This window comes from Dermochelys coriacea, chromosome 3 (assembly GCF_009764565.3).
Source record: "Dermochelys coriacea isolate rDerCor1 chromosome 3, rDerCor1.pri.v4, whole genome shotgun sequence".
In the NCBI taxonomy this organism is placed as follows: domain Eukaryota; kingdom Metazoa; phylum Chordata; order Testudines; family Dermochelyidae; genus Dermochelys; species Dermochelys coriacea.
Genome location: NC_050070.1, coordinates 80,872,141 through 80,892,993, shown reverse-complemented (window position 1 = coordinate 80,892,993; position 20,853 = coordinate 80,872,141). Strand labels below are relative to the sequence as shown.

General features: G+C 41.5%; 1 protein-coding gene and 1 long non-coding RNA gene across 6 annotated transcripts in view; both read left to right on the top strand.

The window, feature by feature from the left end:
• The window catches only part of HACE1 (HECT domain and ankyrin repeat containing E3 ubiquitin protein ligase 1), an 89,536-nt gene extending 85,091 nt beyond the window's left edge, over positions 1 to 4,445 (top strand). For 3 of the 5 annotated variants that reach the window (XM_038395466.2, XM_038395463.2, XM_038395464.2), the window contains 2 exons: positions 2,506 to 2,619; positions 3,501 to 4,445. In XM_038395466.2, the coding sequence (XP_038251394.1) occupies positions 2,506 to 2,619; positions 3,501 to 3,603 (217 nt within the window). In that variant the 3' untranslated portion in view covers positions 3,604 to 4,445. The other 2 variants (XM_043510716.1, XM_038395465.2) reach the window with 2 other exon arrangements.
• A 4,773-nt stretch (positions 4,446 to 9,218) lies between these two features.
• Positions 9,219 to 17,039, top strand: LOC119853713. Its single transcript, XR_005292183.2, has 2 exons — positions 9,219 to 9,666; positions 16,735 to 17,039. It is a non-coding gene; the product is annotated as an uncharacterized LOC119853713 (long non-coding RNA).
• Positions 17,040 to 20,853: the final 3,814 nt, after the last annotated feature.

The following is a 20,853-nucleotide window of genomic DNA, read 5'->3' as shown; positions in this document are numbered from 1 at the left end:
AGAAAAGGGGGCAGGAATTGTAGGAAGCGACCATCACTCCTATCTGCAACAGCAGGTTCCTCTCAACCAGTGGCCCAGTCTAAACATGCATTGTGATGGGCTTGTTGAGGGCGGCATACCAGTACTTGCAGATGAATCTGTTCCTACCCATACCTTTGCCAGTCTTCTATCCCACTTCCTGTGTGCTAGGACACACATCGGGTCAGTGGGTCCTGCGCATGGTGGATATGGGATATTTCCTTCAATTTATTGCTGTCTCCACATCCCCACCTCTTTGCAGGGACCACTCTCATTAGATTGTTCTTCAGCAGGAGGACCAATCTCTTTCTGGTGGGAGCAATAACGGAAGTTCCTCTATTCTTCAGAGGGCAGGATTTTTAATTCCTGCCCTTTCCTTATTCCCGAAGCAAAAGGTGGTCTCAATCTATTTTAGATTTGAGAGTTAAACAAGTACTTGAAGAAAATAAAGTTGTGCATGGTCACCCTAGTTTACATTATTCCTTCTCTGGGAAAGGAATTGCAACACTGCTCTTATCTTAAAGGATGCTTACTTCCATATAGCAATCTGTCCAGACAACCACAAGTTCCTCGGGTTCATAGCAAGTGGAACATATTACCAATTCACAGGGTACATCCATTTGCCATTTCAGCAGCCCCTTGCTTTTTTTACAAAATGAATGGCACTGGTAGCTGCTTATCTGAGAAGACTGGGAATCTGAGGACTCGAATAAACATCAGGAAACTACATGTTGTCTAGCCTTCTGTCTTTAATCCATGTATTCTGGGAAAAAAATCTGTTAGTGTCTAAAAGACAAGATATCAACTATGTTTTATGTAAATAGACAAGAAGGATCATGTTCTGCCCAACTGTGCCAGGAGGCAGTTCTACTTCAGGAAGTCTGCATAACTAACTCCATTCACCTCAAAGTTGTTTGCCTTCCAGGAGAGTAGAACAAGTTGGCAGATCACCAACACAGGTCTTTCTCCCCTCACTGTGAACGTCACGACGTCTGGACAAATTCACAGTCTATTTTGGTCAATTTCACAGTCATAGGATTTTAAAAATTGTAAATTTTGTTATTTCAGCTATTTAAATCTGAAATTTCACATTGTTGTAATTGAAGGGTCCTAACCCAAAAAGGAGTTGTGGGGGAGTTGCAAGTTTATTGAAGTGGGGGTTGGAGTTCTGTTAACCTTACTTCTGCGCTGCTGCTGGCAGGATGCTGCCTTCAGAGCTTGGCGCCTGGTCAACAGCACCTGCTCTCCAGCCGCCCACCTCTCAAGGCAGCGCCCAGATTTCTAAAAGAGTTGAACAGATTATACCCTTGAGTATAAGACTTGTTCCCCCGTGGGATCTCAACCTTGTACTAACAAAATTAATGAGACCTCCCTTTGCACCTCTTGCGACATGCTCTCCCTACTCTACCTCTCTGTGAAAGTGTTTTCTCTGGTACCTGTAACATCAACAAGGAGATAGGGTGAATTTTGAGCCGTGGTGTCAGAACATCCTTGTACAATTTTCCATGAGGATAAAATTTACCTCTACTCTCACCCAAAATTCTTGACCAAGGTGGCTTCCAGTTTCCACCTTAGAAAATACATTGTCTGATGATTTTCCTGAAGCCTCCCCATGCATACAGATGAGGAGAAGTTTTATTTGTTGCATGCAAGGAAAGCTGCATTCTTGGATAGCACCAGACCCTTTAGAACGTCAATGCAGTCATTTGTTGTGATTTGTGGACAGGGTGAAAGGCATGCTAGTTTCCACTTAGAGGATTTTCTCTCGTATTTATTTGTGCTGCCAGTTAGCTAATGTCATGCCAACCCCAAGATTGTTGGCTCATTTGAGTAGAGAACATACAACTTCAGGAGCTTTCCTAGTGCAAGTACCTCTTTAGATATTTGCAAAGCATCAGCCTGGTCATCAGTACTTACTTTTACTGCGCATTATGCAGTTTCCCATCAGATCAGGAACAATGCCAGTTTTACAATGATTGTTCGGGTAGACTCCAAGCCCACCTCCATGTTAATTTGCTTGTGAATCACCTAGAATGGAATGAACATGTGCAATCACTTGAAGAAAAAGCTGTTACCTACCTTTCTGTAACTGTCATTTTTTCAGATGTGTTGCGCAGTCCATTCTACAACCCACCCTCCTTCACCTCTGTATCAGAATCTATCCAGTAAGAAGGAGCTGAGGAGGATTGGGGGCGACTGTCCTCTTCTACTAGCATGCAGTGGTGCTTGGCAGTAGAGGGTGTTTGACCTGCCCCAGTGAGTACTGCTGAGGGGGAAAACGTTCTCTGAGAACTGTGTATGAGTTGTACATGCACCTCTAATGGAATGGAGATGTGCAACACATCTCGAACAATAGTTGCGGAAAGGTTGGTAACCATTTTTTAGCAGCTGGTCATTAGCCGTGGCAATACAAGATTTCTACAGTGTGCTGGTTTTTCAGCTCCCAAGTACCCTTTTAATGTTTTAATAATTGGTGGATGCTTTCAGTTCCAGGGTTCCGCATGGTGGCTTTGCCCATATAATGGGTGGCAGTGGATTGCAGAATTTCACAATTGCAGCTGTGCCATACACTCCAAATTTGCTACCAACATCAAGTACATGGTATGTTAAATAGCTTCGTTTAAATGCATTAAGAAACTGAGCAGAATCATAGAATCATAGAATCATAGAATATCAGGGTTGGAAGGGACCCCAGAAGGTCATCTAGTCCAACCCCCTGCTCAAAGCAGGACCAAGTCCCAGTTAAATCATCCCAGCCAGGGCTTTGTCAAGCCTGACCTTAAAAACCTCTAAGGAAGGAGATTCTACCACCTCCCTAGGTAACGCATTCCAGTGTTTCACCACCCTCTTAGTGAAAAAGTTTTTCCTAATATCCAATCTAAACCTCCCCCATTGCAACTTGAGACCATTACTCCTCGTTCTGTCATCTGCTACCATTGAGAACAGTCTAGAGCCATCCTCTTTGAAACCCCCTTTCAGGTAGTTGAAAGCAGCTATCAAATCCCCCCTCATTCTTCTCTTCTGCAGACTAAATTCTTTCATTGTTTTCAGTATTTGTTTTACACTTCAGGGTACAACCCTCTTGCACAACCTAATTAAAAGGAAAACCTTTGGTCAGTTTGGAGCATATCCACGATCCAACATAAAACTGTTTAAACCATAAGTAGGTATATTTTTGAAGGAAAAACCTTAACTACTCCTATGTAGTTAATGGAAGGCAGTACAATATCACTAAGGACGCTTCAATCTAAATTACTGTGTTGCTTTTTACTTTAAACCACAAGGAATTTATTTTCTTGCAGTACATTTGAATGCTGAAGGGTACTGCAGTTCAGCAGTGTGTTTTTTCATAAATATGACCACTTCAGGGTTTTCTGATTTGAATACATATTTGAGAGGATGGTTTCATGTTAATTACCTAGTACAAAACAATCAAATTTTACTTCTACTTCTCATATTTAATGGTGATGCTTTTATTTTAGTATCAACATGCTCAAGTTACCTGAGTACCCAAGCAAAGAAACCCTTAAGAACAGGCTTCTTGTGGCATTACACTGTGGAAGCTATGGTTACACAATGGCATAATGAAGTCCGGAAAACTCATCTGACTACTGATGCACAATTCAGAGTGGCAGAAGTAATTTTGGAAACGTCAACACAAAAGCAGCCTAGATGCTGCGACGCAGAGACAGAGCTGACTTTTTTTTTAAATTAATAAAGGATCTGTTTCCTGTCCATTATGTTGTCTAAGTAAGTCTGTGATACTGTTACATGACTTAAATTTCTTAGTACATTGTATCTTTGGTTTTTAATGTTAGATTAGTATTGAAAGCAGTATACTTTCATTAGCATTAACATAACACGAAGGGTTTGTCATGAAGAGAGGGTTTGTCAAAATGTTTCCCACCAATTTTATTTCTGATTCTCAACTGGTGTGAGTGAATGAGTTTTATAGTTTCCCTCACTCACATAATATGCTATTAACACACACACTTGTATTGTGTGTCTTTTTGCATGTAAAAGTGCCATTTATTTTTGCAGAGAACACTGTATAGAAAGTTCGATTTAGATAGTGTACAAAATGACAAATCTAATGTATTTTCCCACGTATTGAATTGTACCTATATTAAAAGGTTTTTAACTTTTTAGTATTTTAATGTATATAATATGTAAAAATGTAGACCATTGTCACTGAAAAAGTAAACGGTGGATGGAATTAAGATCTAATTTATATTCTATATGAAAATGTACACTATATTGTACTAAATATTAAAGTATTTGTGACTTAGTTGTCAATTCGCTGTTTAGAACTTGTATATATTGTTTTAGATGTATATCTGTTCTTTATTCGAAGAATACCTTTTCTCATGCCTTGTGATTAGTCCTATGTGGAAAAAGTATAATTAAATTTTAATATTTTAGCAGAATCTGTGACTGTCCAGTGTTTGTTTTTTGTCTGGACCGAATTCATGTATTAATGGTCTGAGCAATCATATTGCACCATCATTTGCATGAGTATATACCTTTCATTGTGCTGACAAAGACTATTGCTTTGAGTAGGCTTTCACATTGCACAAAGGAAAAAGCTTGAATGTGTGGCAATACCAAGGAGACTGTAATAATTAGGAATCCTATGCCACATCTCATAGAGAATTAGCAAAGAAAACATACCACTCCTGAGCAATACTTCACATTACATTAAAAAAGTTTCTTTAAATTATTGGAGGCCTCTCCTGTCCTGAGATTTTTTTTTTTTTTCCCCTAAGATGCTTGTATAGAGGGCAACCTAGCTAGACACAAGCTCAGTTCATTCATCATGGTCAAAGTTTTTTCCCTGGTTGTACATGAAGTCCTACACCATAAGGCTTTTGAGTAGTGTTACTGCCATCTTCTTTTCCTTCTGTAAAATAAGCATTAATCCCTACAAAATTGTACTTTTTGCCTTTTCTAGCTAACCTGGGATTTTTTTGCTTATGTCAGGGGTTTAACTTGCAAGTGCTTTTGGTTTGTAATGACTAAGCAATTTCTGTCAAACATTTACTTCTCACATTTTTGTTTCATTGTGGAGTACAGCTGTTTGCAAAGAGCATAAAACTCTGCCTGCTAAAAAGAATTATCTAAAACACTAAACATCAAATGGCATAAGACTGAATGCACAATTTTCAAACTTGTATTTATATTTGCCTTGTACTTTTTCTATTAATGGATTTGCAACAGTCCATTGATGCAGAAGTATTATCATGTATATGGAGGGAGGTCTGAAAAACCTTCAAATGAGTCTTTAAATCCCTACATATTCTTAATGATCCTGGACAGCAAGCAGTGATGTTAAAAGGACAGTAATTGACATGGGAAAAGGAGGACAAAGGTCACACAAGTAATCCACTATTTTTAAAAGTAATTTCTTATCAAAGAAGTAAATACTTTGATCCATAGGACAATCTAACCACTTTGTACCAAAACACAAAACATACAGGGCTAATGTATTAAAGGGATTTTACCTATTGGCATAATAGTGTTGTCAAACAAATAGTAAACATTGTTTTAAAATAACTTGATTTATACATGGACTCTTGTATAATTATAGGTGGCCGAGCAAACGTGTTGCAGTTTTATTCTACAGAAAGATAGAGACTTGCATATTTTACCATATTTCTCCTATGTTGAGAGATACTACCTTTTTAAATATCTTTCTTTAAAAAGATTGGAGCTAATTATTATATTCTAATTCCAAAGGTGGCATCCCTGCCCCTTCCCTCTTAAAAGGTCATAGATGTTTACATACAATACACTAAACATAAACAATGTAAATACTAGTTGAGCTAAATAAATGCTATTCTCAGAAAAATATTCCTAAAGTATTTGGAGGGTGGTGTACATGTATGATAAATTGCAAAGGGCAACTGTTTTCTGTTATGTTCTACAGTGTCACCAATCACACCATTTCTGACACAGATAAATGGTGAGAAACAAAATATTTCACTGTTCACATGTCATGTCTCTTGGTAGCTGTCTGTACTTCCACTTAATTAACCTGTTAATTAACCAGAGTACAATCCAGACTAATGAGCAGCTGCCCTGCAACCCTGAGTGCCTTGCAATGCCTTGCTGAAGTAGCTCCGAGCGGGGCTGCTCACAAACAGCCTTCTAGCATGCAAGCTACACCCTGAATGTCTGTGTGTAATGCAGCCTTCTGGCCACACTTGGGTTGCACTCTGGCTCTCATCAGCCTTGGTTGTACTGCAGGATGATCCCAACACACCCCAGTCTCAGATTTCCCTCCCAAAATGTATGTCCTGTACTGCCCAGCCTTCTCCTGGACAGAATAAAATATTTTAAGTCTGTTATTCCTTAAAGGGAATAATATGCCAGTTGATTATCTCAAATAGTTATTCAGACACTTCAGTTTAAACACACTGGATTAGGTAAAACAGGTTTATTAACTATTAAGAGATTTTAAAGTGAGTACAAGTAATGAGGTATAAAAGAGAAATGGTTACAAGAAAAATAAAGATAAGACACTACTACCTAACTTAACAAACTATATCAGATTGAAGCAAAGTTTCTCACCACATCCTTTCACGGCAGTCTAACTGACCAAACCTTGTAGGTCTGGACCCCTCCCCTAGAGTCTAACTACTGCTTCCTTTGTCCCTTCACGTGCACTGAGTGCAATGGGCTGGAAGAGTGGAGTGCCTAGGGGTGTTTGTCCCTCCTTTTTTGTAGTTTCAGTCCCTGTCTTGAGAAATATTTCTAGCTGGGCACCTGGAGACAAAAAGTCAATGTGGAAGGATGGTCCCTGTTGCTTTTTTCTCACCTGTTTGAACTTTTGTTGTTTTCTCTCTACTTGCTGTTTACTGCTCAAATGCAAATTAAGCGGAACACACGTTCCTTTGGTTTTGACAGACCTGTTTACCAACTTTTGTTTAGTCAGAGCTGTGGGATTGGGAACATGTTTTATCATAAAGGGAAATCTTTGTATGTAAAATTGTATGTTGCCACACATATTTTATCAGGATGATTCCAGCAAACTGAGTTTTCAAATGACACCTTACAAGACATGCTTGTACAAAATTATTACAATAGGGTGTGGATAAAGGACTCTATTCTGTTACACTAGCAGGCAAATATTCTATAAATATGTAAGTATCAGTGCCAAGTTTGAGTATGTAATGAAAAACTTTATCAAAATACATGTTAGGAAGTAAAGCTTTTGTTGCCATGATATGTAGAATTCCCTATCCTTGCTTCTGCAGGTTTTGAAGCTCAGCCTTAAATGTGCATTAACAATTTTTTTTGTATTTAATATACATAAACAGGATTACAGGAGCTGACCACATGATGAAAGCAAGATTTAATAATCATATTGCAAAGGCTATTTTAGAACACCTGCAAGCTATTAACAGAGTATGACAAGCCTGTTGAGAAACTATAACTTAATATAGCTTATAGTTTAGAATGATTAATTGGATCATATTTGTGTTCTCCCACTGTGCCAGAACAAGACACAGTGGGTGTTTTATCATTTCAGAAAGAAAAGAACAGATGTCTTGTCAGATCATAGATCATGAGTGCTCATTAGCTTTTATTATCTTAATAAAAATGTTAGATAGGAAAGGCTGGTTTTTGATGCTTGAAAATGTTGTGCATCTAATGTTGCAAAAACCATTAAAACCATAAACTGTGAGAAGTAACGTAATGACTACAACTGTTGTAATTCACACGGAATATACAGTAAACGGGCTAAAAGTGGAAGAAGGAGGGAAATAACTTCTTTGAGCTAAATCTTCTGCAGGCTAATTTCTGAGGATTCCAAGATTGTGGTATTAAAAATATTTAATGACAATTCCACTTAAGAAATCTGGCAATTCATGTTTTAAAAAAAATCCTTTGTGGTTGTATTTACATGGGGTAGTTTTCAGAGCCTTTCTCAAGTGTGGGACCATGTACCCATGTACCCCAAGTAGTCTATTCCCTCCATAACCATACCTCCTCACCTGGCCCTAGGGGTAGGGCACTGAAGGAAAGTAGCCTCTTCTCCCTATCTAAAGCTGGACTGCTCCCATGTGGGAGCTGCTCTCTGTTCTGGCACCATAGCAGCCCTGGGTGGGCAAAAGGCATAACTGCAGTGCCTCTCTGGCAGAATGCATTTTCTGTAGAGAAAAAAAATTCTGCAAGGGACATGAATTCTGCCTGTGTGCAATGGCACAGATTCCCACAGGAGCAAACTTTTACACTCCCCTTTCTGCATCTCTGGTTAACGCTTTGATGTAGCACAGGCCAAAGTTCTGTCCCTCAGAAAGATTAGTCAAATCCCAGGGCAATTGTAGTCAAAATCCCAACTGCAGGTCTTATTAAAGAGAGAGTACCAAATAACTGCTTACTGTACAAATATTTACATTTAATAACATCATTGTAAGCAATTAGAAAAACATTACATTTTTTAAACAGACATTGTTAAGCCCCCCACTATGTTCTCCCAATATAGACTTCTCCAAAATCTTTCTGCTGCTATAGCAATGCACGTTCATGGAATGAAAATATTGTTTGTAGCATTTGTATCATGAGGTAGGATTTCAGAATAACGTTTACACTTCTGTTCTCTCACATCTAGCTACACTCTCTCTCTACACCCTCTCCCCTTTTGAGCCTCAGAGACCACCAGTTTAATTTACCTAATGAGCAAACAGAAAATTTAGCCTCTTTCTGGCTGGCAGCAATCCTCTGTTAATAGTTGACTTGTTCTCAGTTTTTGCGGTCAGCTAGGAAATCTTGCCTGTTGCCAAAATGTTACAGATTTTGAGACTTCTCCCAGACAAGTCCCTGCTTTGGTGGTGACTGACATCTTGGCCATGACTGGGGGGTTGAAGCGAGCATCTCCAAAGCTAAAAGCATAGGTCACTACAGCTTTAACTAAGGCCTGAATCCATAAAGGGACTTATGCATTGTGATGCTGAGCTTTGCAGTGCCTGATTTATAAAGCCACTAGAACAACAATGGAATCTACAAAGCCTGAGTTAGGCATATAGGCTTCTGTTACAGGGTGCTGGGAAAAGATTCAGCCCTCTTTCATGCTAGCTCTCATTTAGGGGAATAAATTAGAGCTGGCTGGAGATGACGTGGCCCTAATTGGGGAAGCAGAGACAGCTGTTGCCTAATTAGTCTGGGGCTGTATAAAAGCCTCAGGGGAGGGAAGCTAAGGGTGGGGGCAGAAGGAAAAGGCAGGGAATGAAAGAGGGAGGTAGCTTTTCCCTCCCATCTGTAGATGGTGAAGGACTAACTTTACATGGTGGGAACAAGCTTATGAATAAACTGCACTAGTAATGACTAACTCAAGAGTCTCAGAGTGATTTTGTGGACTTAGCGGAAGCAGAAGCCTGAGGGGCCTTGCCATGTTCTGCTACACATGGGGGCTTATCCAGGATTTCATGCTAGAGCAAGTGTTTGGCAGCCCAGAGATGGAGGAGACCCTGCAAAGGCTGGCTGGTCAAGCAGCAAGAGGAGGTGAAGAAGGTAATGCAGAGTTTTCAGCAAGCCCAGCATCTGGAGAGACAGGCCTTGCTCACCTGGAAGGCTGAACAGCAGAAGAGCCTGCACGACTTCATTTGGGAGCAGGCCGGCATCCAACAGCAGCTCTTGCAGAAAGTGGTGAGTCTCATGGGAGGGGATGATGTTCGGGTCCTGGGCTTAGGACAGTATAAAATGGGCCTGACCGATGACCCTGATGCCTTCCTAGGCATATCTGAACTAGTAGCTATGGGGGCTGGATGGGAAAGGGCAACCTGAGCCCTGCAACTGGTTCTCTACCTAGCCGACGAAAGCCAAGCAACCTACGTGGAATTGTGAAGCGGTAAAGGCAGTCATCCTGGATCATGTGGGGCTGTCTGCAGATAAGTACCAACAGAAGTTCTGGTTGGTGAGGTAGATGGGGTGTTTGCGGCCCTGGGCATTTGCCCAAACGTTAATGGACTGGGCCATCTGCTGCTGAGGCCAGATGCCCAGACAGTGGGGGAGATCCTGGATGAGCTCATCCTATATCAGTTTTTACAGGGCCTCCCTGAGAACATACAGGTGTGGGTGAGGAGGCACCAGCCGAATATGGTCGAGGTTGCTGTAAAGCTTACGGAGGAGCATGTGGAGGCGGACTTCACCAGGAAGGAGGGATGGCCAAGCAGGGAAGTGGAGACTGGGAGATGGTCCAGAGAACCCCCACCCGGGAAGGGCCCAAAGAACAAACAGGAGGATTCCTGAGGGGTCCCCATGGGGTTCAGACTGACGGTCTCTGGCAGTGCAGATGACCGGGACATAAGAAGGGGATTGCCCGCACATGGATTATGGCTGGGCAAATGTTGGAGGGCAGGGGAAGGGGTGGAAGCTGTCCACCATTCCAATAATGGTGGGGAGGAAACTGCCTTGGCCTGCTCTCTAGTACAAAGGAAGCTGGTGAGGCCGCACTGATGGATTCCCAGTGAGAAGATGGGCATAGAATGCATCCATAGGAATAGGAGGCAATACCCTGTGGTCCAGGCGCCCCTCGAGCCCAAGATAAGAAAAAGAAGAGATTCCCTGAGGATGGGGGTAGAGACCCCCGAGCAAAAAAAACCCCTAGCCACAAGAGCCTGAAAAGGGAGAGGGAAGGTATGGACGAAACGTCCACCCCAGGACTGGAGAGCAAGGCCCAGCAGAGGCCCTTATTAGCGGACTCCCAAAGGAAGAGACCCAGGCCCCAGTGGACAAGCTTGGGAGACAGGAGGCCCTGAGTGTCTGAGAGAGGGCTGGGACCAACCACAAACCCATGACAGAAGGGAAAGGGGGAAAAACGGGAACCACTCAAGGGCTGTGAATGGCACAAGGACCTGTGGGTTTCAGTGGAGCTGTGGGGCCGTCCACCCCACATAATGTAGTTTGCAAACCCTGGAATTGACCTGAAAGAGGGAAAGAGACTCCCCCGTTAAGCCCTCTCCCCCTCGGTAGAGGAAGGGGAGGACATGGAGGGGCGAACCAGGCAGTTGTAGAAGGTGGGGAGGTGTGTGACAAGGTGCTGGGCAAAAGGTTGCTGATTTAGCCCTCTGTTGTGTCAGCTTCTTTTTAGGGAACTAAATTAGAGCTGGCTGGAGATGACCTGTCCCTAATTGGGGAAGCAGAGACAGCTGCTGCCTAGTTAGCCTTGGGCTATATAAAAGCCTCAGGGGAAGGAAGCCAAGGAGGAAAGAGAGGGAAGGGAAGCATAAAGAAAGGGAAAAGGCAGGGAGTGGAAGTGGGGAGGTAGCTCTTCCCTCCCTCTGGCCTGCAGATGGTAAAGGGCCAACTGTACATGGTGAAACAGGGGTGGGAAGAAGTCTGTGAACAAACTGCATCAGTGGTGACTACCCCAGGGTCTCAGAGTGACTTTGTGGACCTAGCAGAGGCAGGAGCCAGAAGGGCCCTGCCGCACTTTGCTACAGCTTCCTATACAGTATGTTAGGGAAGAGTCAACATGGCTTTTAGAAAGGGAAATCATGCCTCACCAATCTGTTAGAAGTCTCTGAGAGTGTCAACATGTGAACAAGGGCAATCTAGTGGATATATTGTACTTGGACTTTCAGAAAGCCTTTGACAAGATCCCTCCTCAAAGGCTCTTAAGCGAACTAAGCAGTCATGGAATAAAAGAGAAGGTCTTCTCATGGATCAGTGACTGGTTAAAAGATGGGAAACAAAGGGTAGGAATAAATGGTTAGCTTTCGAAATTGAAAGAGCTAAATTGTGGGTACCTCAAGGACCTATAGTAGGACCTGGATTGTTCAACATATTCATAAATGATCTGAGAAAGGGTGTGAAGCGTGAGGTGGCAAAATTTGCAGAGGATACAAAATTTCTCAAGATAAGTCCAAAGCTGACTGCGATGAGTTCTAAAGAGATCTCTCAAAACACTGATTGGACAACAAAATGACAGATGAATTCAATGATGATAAATGCAAAGTAATGCACATTGCAAAACATAATCCCAATTATACATGCAAAATGATGGGTTCTAAATTAGCACTTGAGAAAGAGATCTTGAAGTCTTGGGGATAGTTCTCTGAAAATATCTGTTCAACGTGCAGTGGCAGTTTAAAAAAAAAAAGCTAACAGAATGTTAGGAACCATAAGGAAAGGGATAGATAATAAGACAAAAAACATCTATATGCCTCTATAGAAATCCATGTACACATGAATACTGCATTGTCCCATCTCAGGAAAGATGTATTAGAAATTGGAAAAAGTACAGAGATGAGCAACAAAAATAATTAGTGATATAGAAGAGCTTCCATACAAGGTGATATTAAAAAGACTAGGCCCATTCATCTTAGAAAAGAGATGATTAAAGGGGGTTATGATAGAGGTCTATAAAATTATGAATGATGTGGAGAAAGTGAATAGGGAAGTGCTATTTACCCTTTCACATAACATAAGAATTAGGGGTCACATGATGAAATTAATAGGTAGCAGGTTTAAAATAAACGTGAGGAAGTATTTCTTCACACAACCAATCTGTGGAACTCATTGCCTGGGGATGTTGTGAAGGCCAAAACTATAACTGGGTTCAAAAAAGAATTAGATAAGCTCATGGAGGCTAGGTCCACCAATGGCTATTAGCCAGGATGGGCAGGGATGCAACCTCATGATCTGGGTGTCCCTAAACAACTGACTGCCAGAAGCTGGCACTGGACAGCTAGGGATGGATCACTTGATAACTTCCCTGTTCTGTTAATTCCCTCTGAAGAATCTGGCACTGGCCAGATTGGTCTTCCCGTGCAAAAGGTTTTCAGGGTTGTCCTCCGATAGGAACCTTTTCCCCAGCGAACCTTTCTGGGGCAGGCCCTTTACATTTAACAGAGCCAAGCATCTGCAGCCCGAAAGTGGTCATTTAGCAACTGGCTGTTTTTTGGAATCTCCTGTTTCCCACTGTTAAGTGCTCAGTACCCTCTGTAAAAAGAAAAGGAGTACTTGTGGCACCTTAGAGACTAACAAATTTATTAGAGCATAAGCTTTCGTGAGCTACAGCTCACTTCATCAGTGTTTTCCTTTTCTCATTCCTGATGACAGTCTTAGAACTTTCCTCCCTCTTCAGAAAAACGTTTGAAAAACCCAGCTGTGTGGCTGATTGCAAGGTCAGTCAACGGGCTGCTAAACAAGAACTGAGGGAGAAGGAGCGATGTGCTTTGTCTCAGTGCCCAGCTATACAGGTGTGGTGGCCCGTGGCCCGTTTCTAAGTGTTTTTTGTATTAATCTGAGGCCCTTGGGACATGGTACAGACTCCAGAGAATGGGGAATTGGGGAGACAGTTTCACAAGGGAAAAATCTGCTTTGTGTCTTTCAAGCAAGCTTGTACTATTTTCTTATGTTTATAAAATGAAATAAGCACATTAAAGAGAATGAAAAGTACTGTAAATTTGATTATTTCTTCCAGGCTGTGAGGAATGCAATTTTCTTGTTTTTTTTTTTGTTTTTTTTTAATTACTTGTAACTGAGCTACTTTTGCTCAGAGAAAAGGAAGCTTTCTGTTTTCAGCATGGGCAGAGAGATTTTTGCACTGAATTTATGCCTTTGTTAGCTTGTATAGTGTTTTGAAACTGGATAACTTTTCAGTGAACCTTTTGAAATCACTGGCACTTTAGTAAACCCCAGAGTAACTTTTTTACACATGAGATGGTACAATGAACTTCTAAGCATGCCACACAACAGAGTTATTTGTCCAGTTAAAACATAAAATTAGCCACTTACAGCTGTAAATTGATATTAGGAGTCAAAGCTTCAAATCAAAATAATTCAAGTTCTTTAGGGGTCCTTGGGCTGTAAGAATAGAAGTATTCTCTTCAGTTCAACACATCTGTTTGACCAGAGGTAATACATAGCGATAGGGTAGAGACAGTGATATGTTTTATAGGCATACGGTACACAAACCAATTCAAGAAACCCACTCCAGTTTGTCTAAGATCAGCAAAATTTAAATCAAGGAACTAACTTCTCTATTGACTAAGCTTCGTGCACAGACAAGGGGGACCACAGAATGAGGAGTGGCGGGGGGGAAAGCTAGGAAATGATGCGTCCGTTTATTTTGCAATTCTTTTAGTTTATTTAAAAGTAGCTCAGCTATTTTAAGTAAGATAAAAACTTCAACCTAAACCACTGAGTTAAGCTGACTGCTCGAGTGAGTAAAATGTTTAATTTGTAATTTTGAGACCATGACAGCTTTGATTTGAAGGTCAAAAATTTTCCATTCTATTTTGATTGTGAAGAAAGTTATTAGATGCCCATTATTTCTAATCTTTTCCTTTGTGCCATATCATGTGGGTAGAACACATTCCTTTTCAATGACCTTCTCATGCATTTAGAGTGCAACATATACATTAGTGTCTGCAGGATTGGGACCTAAATGTCGGGGGGCTGTAATGAGCTATCAAGAGATGTTTCCTCTAAGGCAAGTTTTCTAGCCACCTTGACTTCCTTCCCATCAGATTAGTTGCCAAACACTGTACCTTCTTACTCCTAACTAAAATACCCCTCTGCCCCGAGGGAGAGCGCTCTCAAACACTTTTTGAATATTAACTGATTTAGAAGCTTAGTAATAAATATCTTCATGGCATTGAATGTGTCCTTATTTTTGCCTGAGAATTTCTTAAGGAACCTTATCATACTAATATAATTAGAAATAGACAAAGGCCAAAACCAGGTATGTTGCTTCATAAGAAGTGTCGGAACTATTAAGTGGTGCACAACTGACCCTGTAGTTTGTGTGTAGGAATGTTGTGCAGCTGTATATACGTTTTGCATTAAGTGCTTGTGACATTCTATGCCAAGAGTTCAACTGTTGGATTATTAGGATTCTCAGGAGATAACTTCACTGATTGCCTTTGACAGATCAGTTTGCTTAGATTAAAAAGCAATTGCTACTGTCAAGTCAAATTTAAACACTTTGGTGACAGGAAACTGAACCCTAGCATTTTCCGATATAAAAAAAACATCTTGGTCTACAAATTATGTGAAGTGGAAAGAAAACTCTGCATATTTGAACAGTGATATTGGGGGAGGGATGGATGTGCAAAGATTTCAACAAATACACAAGTGGCTAATGTGCTTTGTCTGTGCATTTAATGCTAGCGATACACTATATATTGTGAGTCTACTATACAAATATTTAAAGCCTAATGCTTTCAAGCATACACCATAATGCTAGGAAAGTAATTAGATGCAGGTATTATTAGGATTTGGACTTGTTCTGAATATTTTTGTGCTATTGCAGTGCAGAATGGCAATATATGATAGGGTATACAAATGCCATGCAGGACTAGGCTAATGATCTGACCTACAGATAGCACTGCAATGAGCTTTGCCTTGCAAAATCTGCCAGAAATACTCCAGCTGGATGGCGTGAGCAGGGGAAAAACAGGAAATTAAAGACAGGAAGCAGACTGCAAAGGGTTGTTTGCCCTGGTAGAATGATGCCTGTGAGAAATTAGCTCTCAGGGCTCTGAGAATTAATGTCTGAAATGATGGGGACACTTCAGCCACAGATACTTCTAGCTCAGGGGTGGCCAACCTGTGGCTCCGGAGCCACATGCGGCTCTTCAGAAGTTAATATGCTACTCCTTGTATAGGTACTGACTCAGAGGCTGGAGCTACAGGTGCCAACTTTCCAATGTGCTGGCGGGTGCTCACTGCTCTGCCACAGGCCCTGCCCCCTCCCCTGAGCTTGCTGTGTCCTCTCTCCTTCCCCTCTAAGCTTCCTGCATGCCACAAAACAGCTGATCAGGAGGTGCAGGGAGGGAGGGAGGGGGAGGCGCCGATCGGCGTAGCTGCCAATGGGAGGAACGCATGGGGCGGGGGCTGATGGGGAGCTGCTGATGTATTACTATGGCTCTTTGGCAATGTACATTTGTAAATTCTAGCTCCTTCTCAGGCTCAGGTTGGCCACCCCTGGTCTAGCTGGTGAGTGGGAGGACTGGCCAGGTCTCCCTGAGGTAAAGAAATTCTGGAGTCTGTAGATTTTCTCCTTCCTCCCCACCCCCTGTTTGGAGTGTACAAGTTGTTCACAACCACAGAGACTGGGAGAGATTCTCTAAGCCATCTGGAGAGAAAGGAAAGACCAATAAATGGGGTTTGGCAGGGTTTGTTTCTTTACAATTGACTCCGGTCTATAGTGGGCCTTTTGCTAATTCAGCAGAGTTTTTTGCTTAGCGTGGGTTTTTCCATCTGTTGTGAGATGCATTTTTTTCTACAGTGTTTCCTGTGGCCTATTGGGCTTCTAGTGATTGGGCACAGGTGAAGATGAAAGAACTCCCCTTCTTAGAGTGCATCATTCTTTGACTATTAGGAGCGTTTATAATTAAAAATGACTAGGTTATTTACGGTAACTCCTGTGAACATAAATTCTGCTGGCAGAGAACTTAATGGTTCATTACCACATCTACACCTTTGAGCCTTATCTAGCTCAAACATTTTCAACCCTACCTTCCTAGTCTAGAAAAGGCCTTTGAAATATTAATGTGTGTGTGTGTGTTGTTTTAAAAACTATTTAGAACAGTGGTAGTCTGTCTTCCTTTTAAGAAGAGAGAGTCTCTCCTGACCTTACTCTAAAGCAATTTCCATACAAAGATTGAAACTCAAGCCAGTTGACATTCAAACAGACGGTGCTTTCTTGCATTAAGTTTATCATTCTTGATGGAAATGACTTTTTTTTTTTTTTTTTTTTAACAGAGCTGGAATCTGTCTCGCCTTGAACAGGTCCTGGTGGTTTAAGAATGACATTCAAAAGACTGGACAAGCCTACTTTACAGCCTTTTTAAAATTCATTAAGGTTTCTTTTCTATTTGATGATGATCTGCTGTGACTCTAATAATAATGTTATCAAATGCAAAGTGAGCTGAGGTAATGAAAAAGTGCATTAATAACTATGATAACCCTTTAATGTAAAAAGTCATCCTTTTCCAATACATTGTAATAATTTGTATTAATATTTTGATTTGATTTAGACTATTAAAGAGATCATTACGTTAATTGAATTACAGCTCCTAGCTATGTGTACTTTTTTCAGTAGCATAAAAATAAGAAACCCAGTTCTCATTGCAGACTCCATTCCACAGAAAACATCCCTGGCCTTTCCTTGAAGTGTTAGGCTGCAGATCTTGCTTCTGCTTCAAATCAGCCCAGTCAGGAAAGTGACTAACTTGGCTCCAGACCCTGTACCCCCGTTATACAAGTTTTGACTGCCTTGCTCCACAGAGGCAGTAAGAGCGTTTAGCCTCTTTCAGCTGTCTTTATGCTTGAGAGGCAGCATGGTCCTGTGGTTTCAGGTAGTGCATTGGGCCTCATGACGCTGCATTCTATTCCTGGCTTTGCTACTGTTCTGGTGAAGTCACTTTTGTCTCTTTGTGCATGTTTTCTTTCCACAGTGTTTTTTGGGGTGTGTGTGTGAGTTTTGGTCTATCGATATTGCAAGTTCTTTGGGGCAGAGGGTTATCTTATTATTGTTTGTACAATAAGGATCTCAATGGGCCCACGGGGCCTCCATGTGCTACTGTAATACAAAAAAAAAAATTAACCAGGAATTTTATTTATCTATAGTTTAATACATTGATCAACACTAGAAAATGGCACCCTGCCAACAAAATATTTTCCCAGACATCAGTTGCTGACCCTCTCCTTCCCACAACCCAATGCCTTTAGTGGCAAAACACAGTAGCTAATGAATCATCCCATTTCACTGAGGAGTATATGTTCTTACAGTTTGCTTTGGATCTGGTGAACCAATGGGGAAAGATAAGAAATACATTCAAGTGCAGAAATTGCCTTAAGAAGACCATCCTCTCAGCAGACCCCATCATTTACAGTTGGGGTTTTTTACCTTCAGCACATCAGAAAAACACACCTGCCATGGAATCGGGAGGTGAGAGGCAGTTTATAAGGCAGGTAGATCCCAAACTATCTAGGACTTTGTAGGTTAAAACAGAGTTCCTAACCTTCAGATTACTGGGGTAGTGTGTTTCCTTTAAGAAATACTGCTTGATAGGTGGGCAACTGCATTTCTATTGTCTGCAGTCTTCAGAGGGCTGAAAGGCTTAGTGCCACGTGGAGTATACTGCACTAATCTAACATAGAGGTGAAAGATCAATAGCAATCATGAAGTTTCCATCCAAAAGAAAAGGACACTGCTTACTTGGCTAGTGCGTCAGTGCTAACTCTGTAATCCCTTTCTCTTTCTGGCTACTTTTTGATCCAACCCTTCCTTTAAACCTATTTTATGTCCAATGTCTTATATAAACCAAGTCCTCAGCCATAGAACTTAAGGCCAAAAGAGACCACTGTGATCATCTTGACTGGCCACCGGGATAAGTAACTCGGACCATAGAATTTTACCCAGTCATTACTCTTTCGAGCCCAACACCTTGTAGCTTAACTAGAGCTGATCTTTTTAGATCCAATCTGTTACTTACACAGTCTATGCCTAAAAAAATCTGGGATCTTTCCTTGTTTCTTACAGGCTGTGATTCTAAATCCAATACATGACAACTGTTTTTTCCAAAATATGGTCACTCATCTTGGAGTTATTCTGGGTGGGATTACTTTAGGTAGATAGGGGGTGCTGAATTATTTTAATAAAATGCACTTTATAGCTGTATGCCAGAATTTTTATTCATAGATTGAAATAGCTTTATTTCCTCACCACCATCCCATTCCCTCTGCAATAATACAGTGTATTTTAAAGCCTTCTGCTGGAACAACAGATGCAGTCATACACCTCCAGCATTCAAAAAGATTCTCTTGGGGGAGAAAGTCTCTGGCTGCTTTTATCAGCTACAAAATGAAACACTGGTTTCCTCGTGTAAGGACAAATCTTTAAGCCCAGTGACTGGTGCTATTTTCTCAGTTTTGAGTTGTGTTCCATTTGCAATATTTCTGCTAGCCTGACCATTGTATTTGAACAAATATTTAACTCCACAGTCAAAATGAGCAGCATTTAATAATAAAAAATGTTCATTTGAAAAGGGAAAAATATAGCTATATTTGCTGCAGTCTTGTGGAACTTCTTTGTCTTGGTATATGGAGGCCATCCCACAACATTGCATTTTGCAACATTGGCTTTGTAAAATGCACCATTCTTCTGTGACTGTGGAATCTAAAAACTAGGCATTCCAGGCTGCCCCCGCCCCCCATTTCCATAATTCTGGCCCCATGTACCCACTTCAGCTCCCAGTGCCCATCACTTTTGTTCACCATGCTTAACTCTGCTCCTAGAGTTCTTCTTCACCATTTCCCAGGCCAGGAGTGACTGCTTCAGGGTTCCCAATCCCCTCTCCCACTTCTAGGCTGGGGAAGGACTGTTCCAGAGGCTTCCTCCTTCCCCTTTCTTGTTGGCATACTGCAGGGAGAGAAGGAGCAGAGGAGCCATCCCCTCCTACAGGAGGTAGGGGGAAGAGCAGGTGAAAGAGAGAGTTTGGCAGCAGCTCTGATTTGGGAACCACCATTTGGTAGCCACTGCCCTAGATGTAGGGAAATTTTCCATGTTGTCAGAGACTCGTAGACTTTAAGGTCAGAAAGGACCATCATGATAATCTAGTCTGACCCTGCACATTGCAGGCCCCAGAAACTCAGCCACCCACTCCTCTAATAGACTCAGTAACTCAGCCAGAGGTTATGAATCCTCAAATCATGATTTAAAGACTTCAAGTTACAGAGAATCCACAATTTACACTAGTTTATACCTGCAAGTGACCTGTGTCCTATACTGAAGAGGAAGGTGAATATCTCCCAGGGAAAATTCCTTCCCGACCCCAAATATGGCGATCAGTTAGACCCTGAGCATGTGGGCAAGACCCCACAGGCAGATACCTGGGAAAGAATTGTCTGTAGTGACTTAGAGTGCTCTCTCTCTAATATCCTATCACCAGCCACTGGAAATATTTGTCATAGCTGTTGCAGATCAGCGATGTACCATTTTAGGCAATCTCCTCATACTATTCCCTTCATAAACTTATTAAGCTCAGTCTTGAAGCCAGTTTGTTTTTTTTTCCCCCCACTGCTCCCCTTGGAAGGCTGTTCCAGAACTTCGATCCTCTGATGGTTAGAAACCTTCACCTAATTTCAAGCTTAAACTTGTTGATGGCCAGTTTATATCCATTTGTTCTTGTGTCCACATTGGTACTTAACTTAAATAACTCCTCTCCCTCCCTGGCATTTGTCCCTCTGATGTATTTATAGAGAACAATCGTATCTCCCCTCAGCCTTCTTTCAGTTAGGCTAAATAAGCCAAGCTCCTTGAGTCTCCTGTCATAAGATAGGTTTTCCATTCCTTGGATCATCCTAGTAGCCTTTCTTGCATGTGTTCCAGTTTGACTTCTTTCTTGACCATGGGAGACCAGAATTAAACACAGTATTCCTGATGAGTTCTCGCCAGTGCTTTGTATAATGGTGAGAGAGTGACTACCCTGTCTCTATTGGAAATATCTCACCTGAGGCATCCTAGGACTGCATTATCTTTATCACAGCAGTATCACATTGGCAGCTCATAGTCATTCTGTGATCAGCTAATACACCCAGGTCCTTCTCCTTCTTTGTCACTTCCAACTGATATGTCCCCAGCATTTAGCAAAAATTATTAGTTTCTAAATGCACTTTGCACTATTAAATCTCATCTCATTTCTATTATTCCAGTTTACAAGGTGCCCAGAACTATTGCCAATAGGGAGGAGGACTGGAATATCATACAAGATATTCCAGTCCTCTTCCATATTGGCAATAGTTCCCAACATTGTGTCATCCGCAAATTTTATTAGTGTGCTCTCACTTTTTGTGCCAAAGTCAGTAATAAAATTGGTC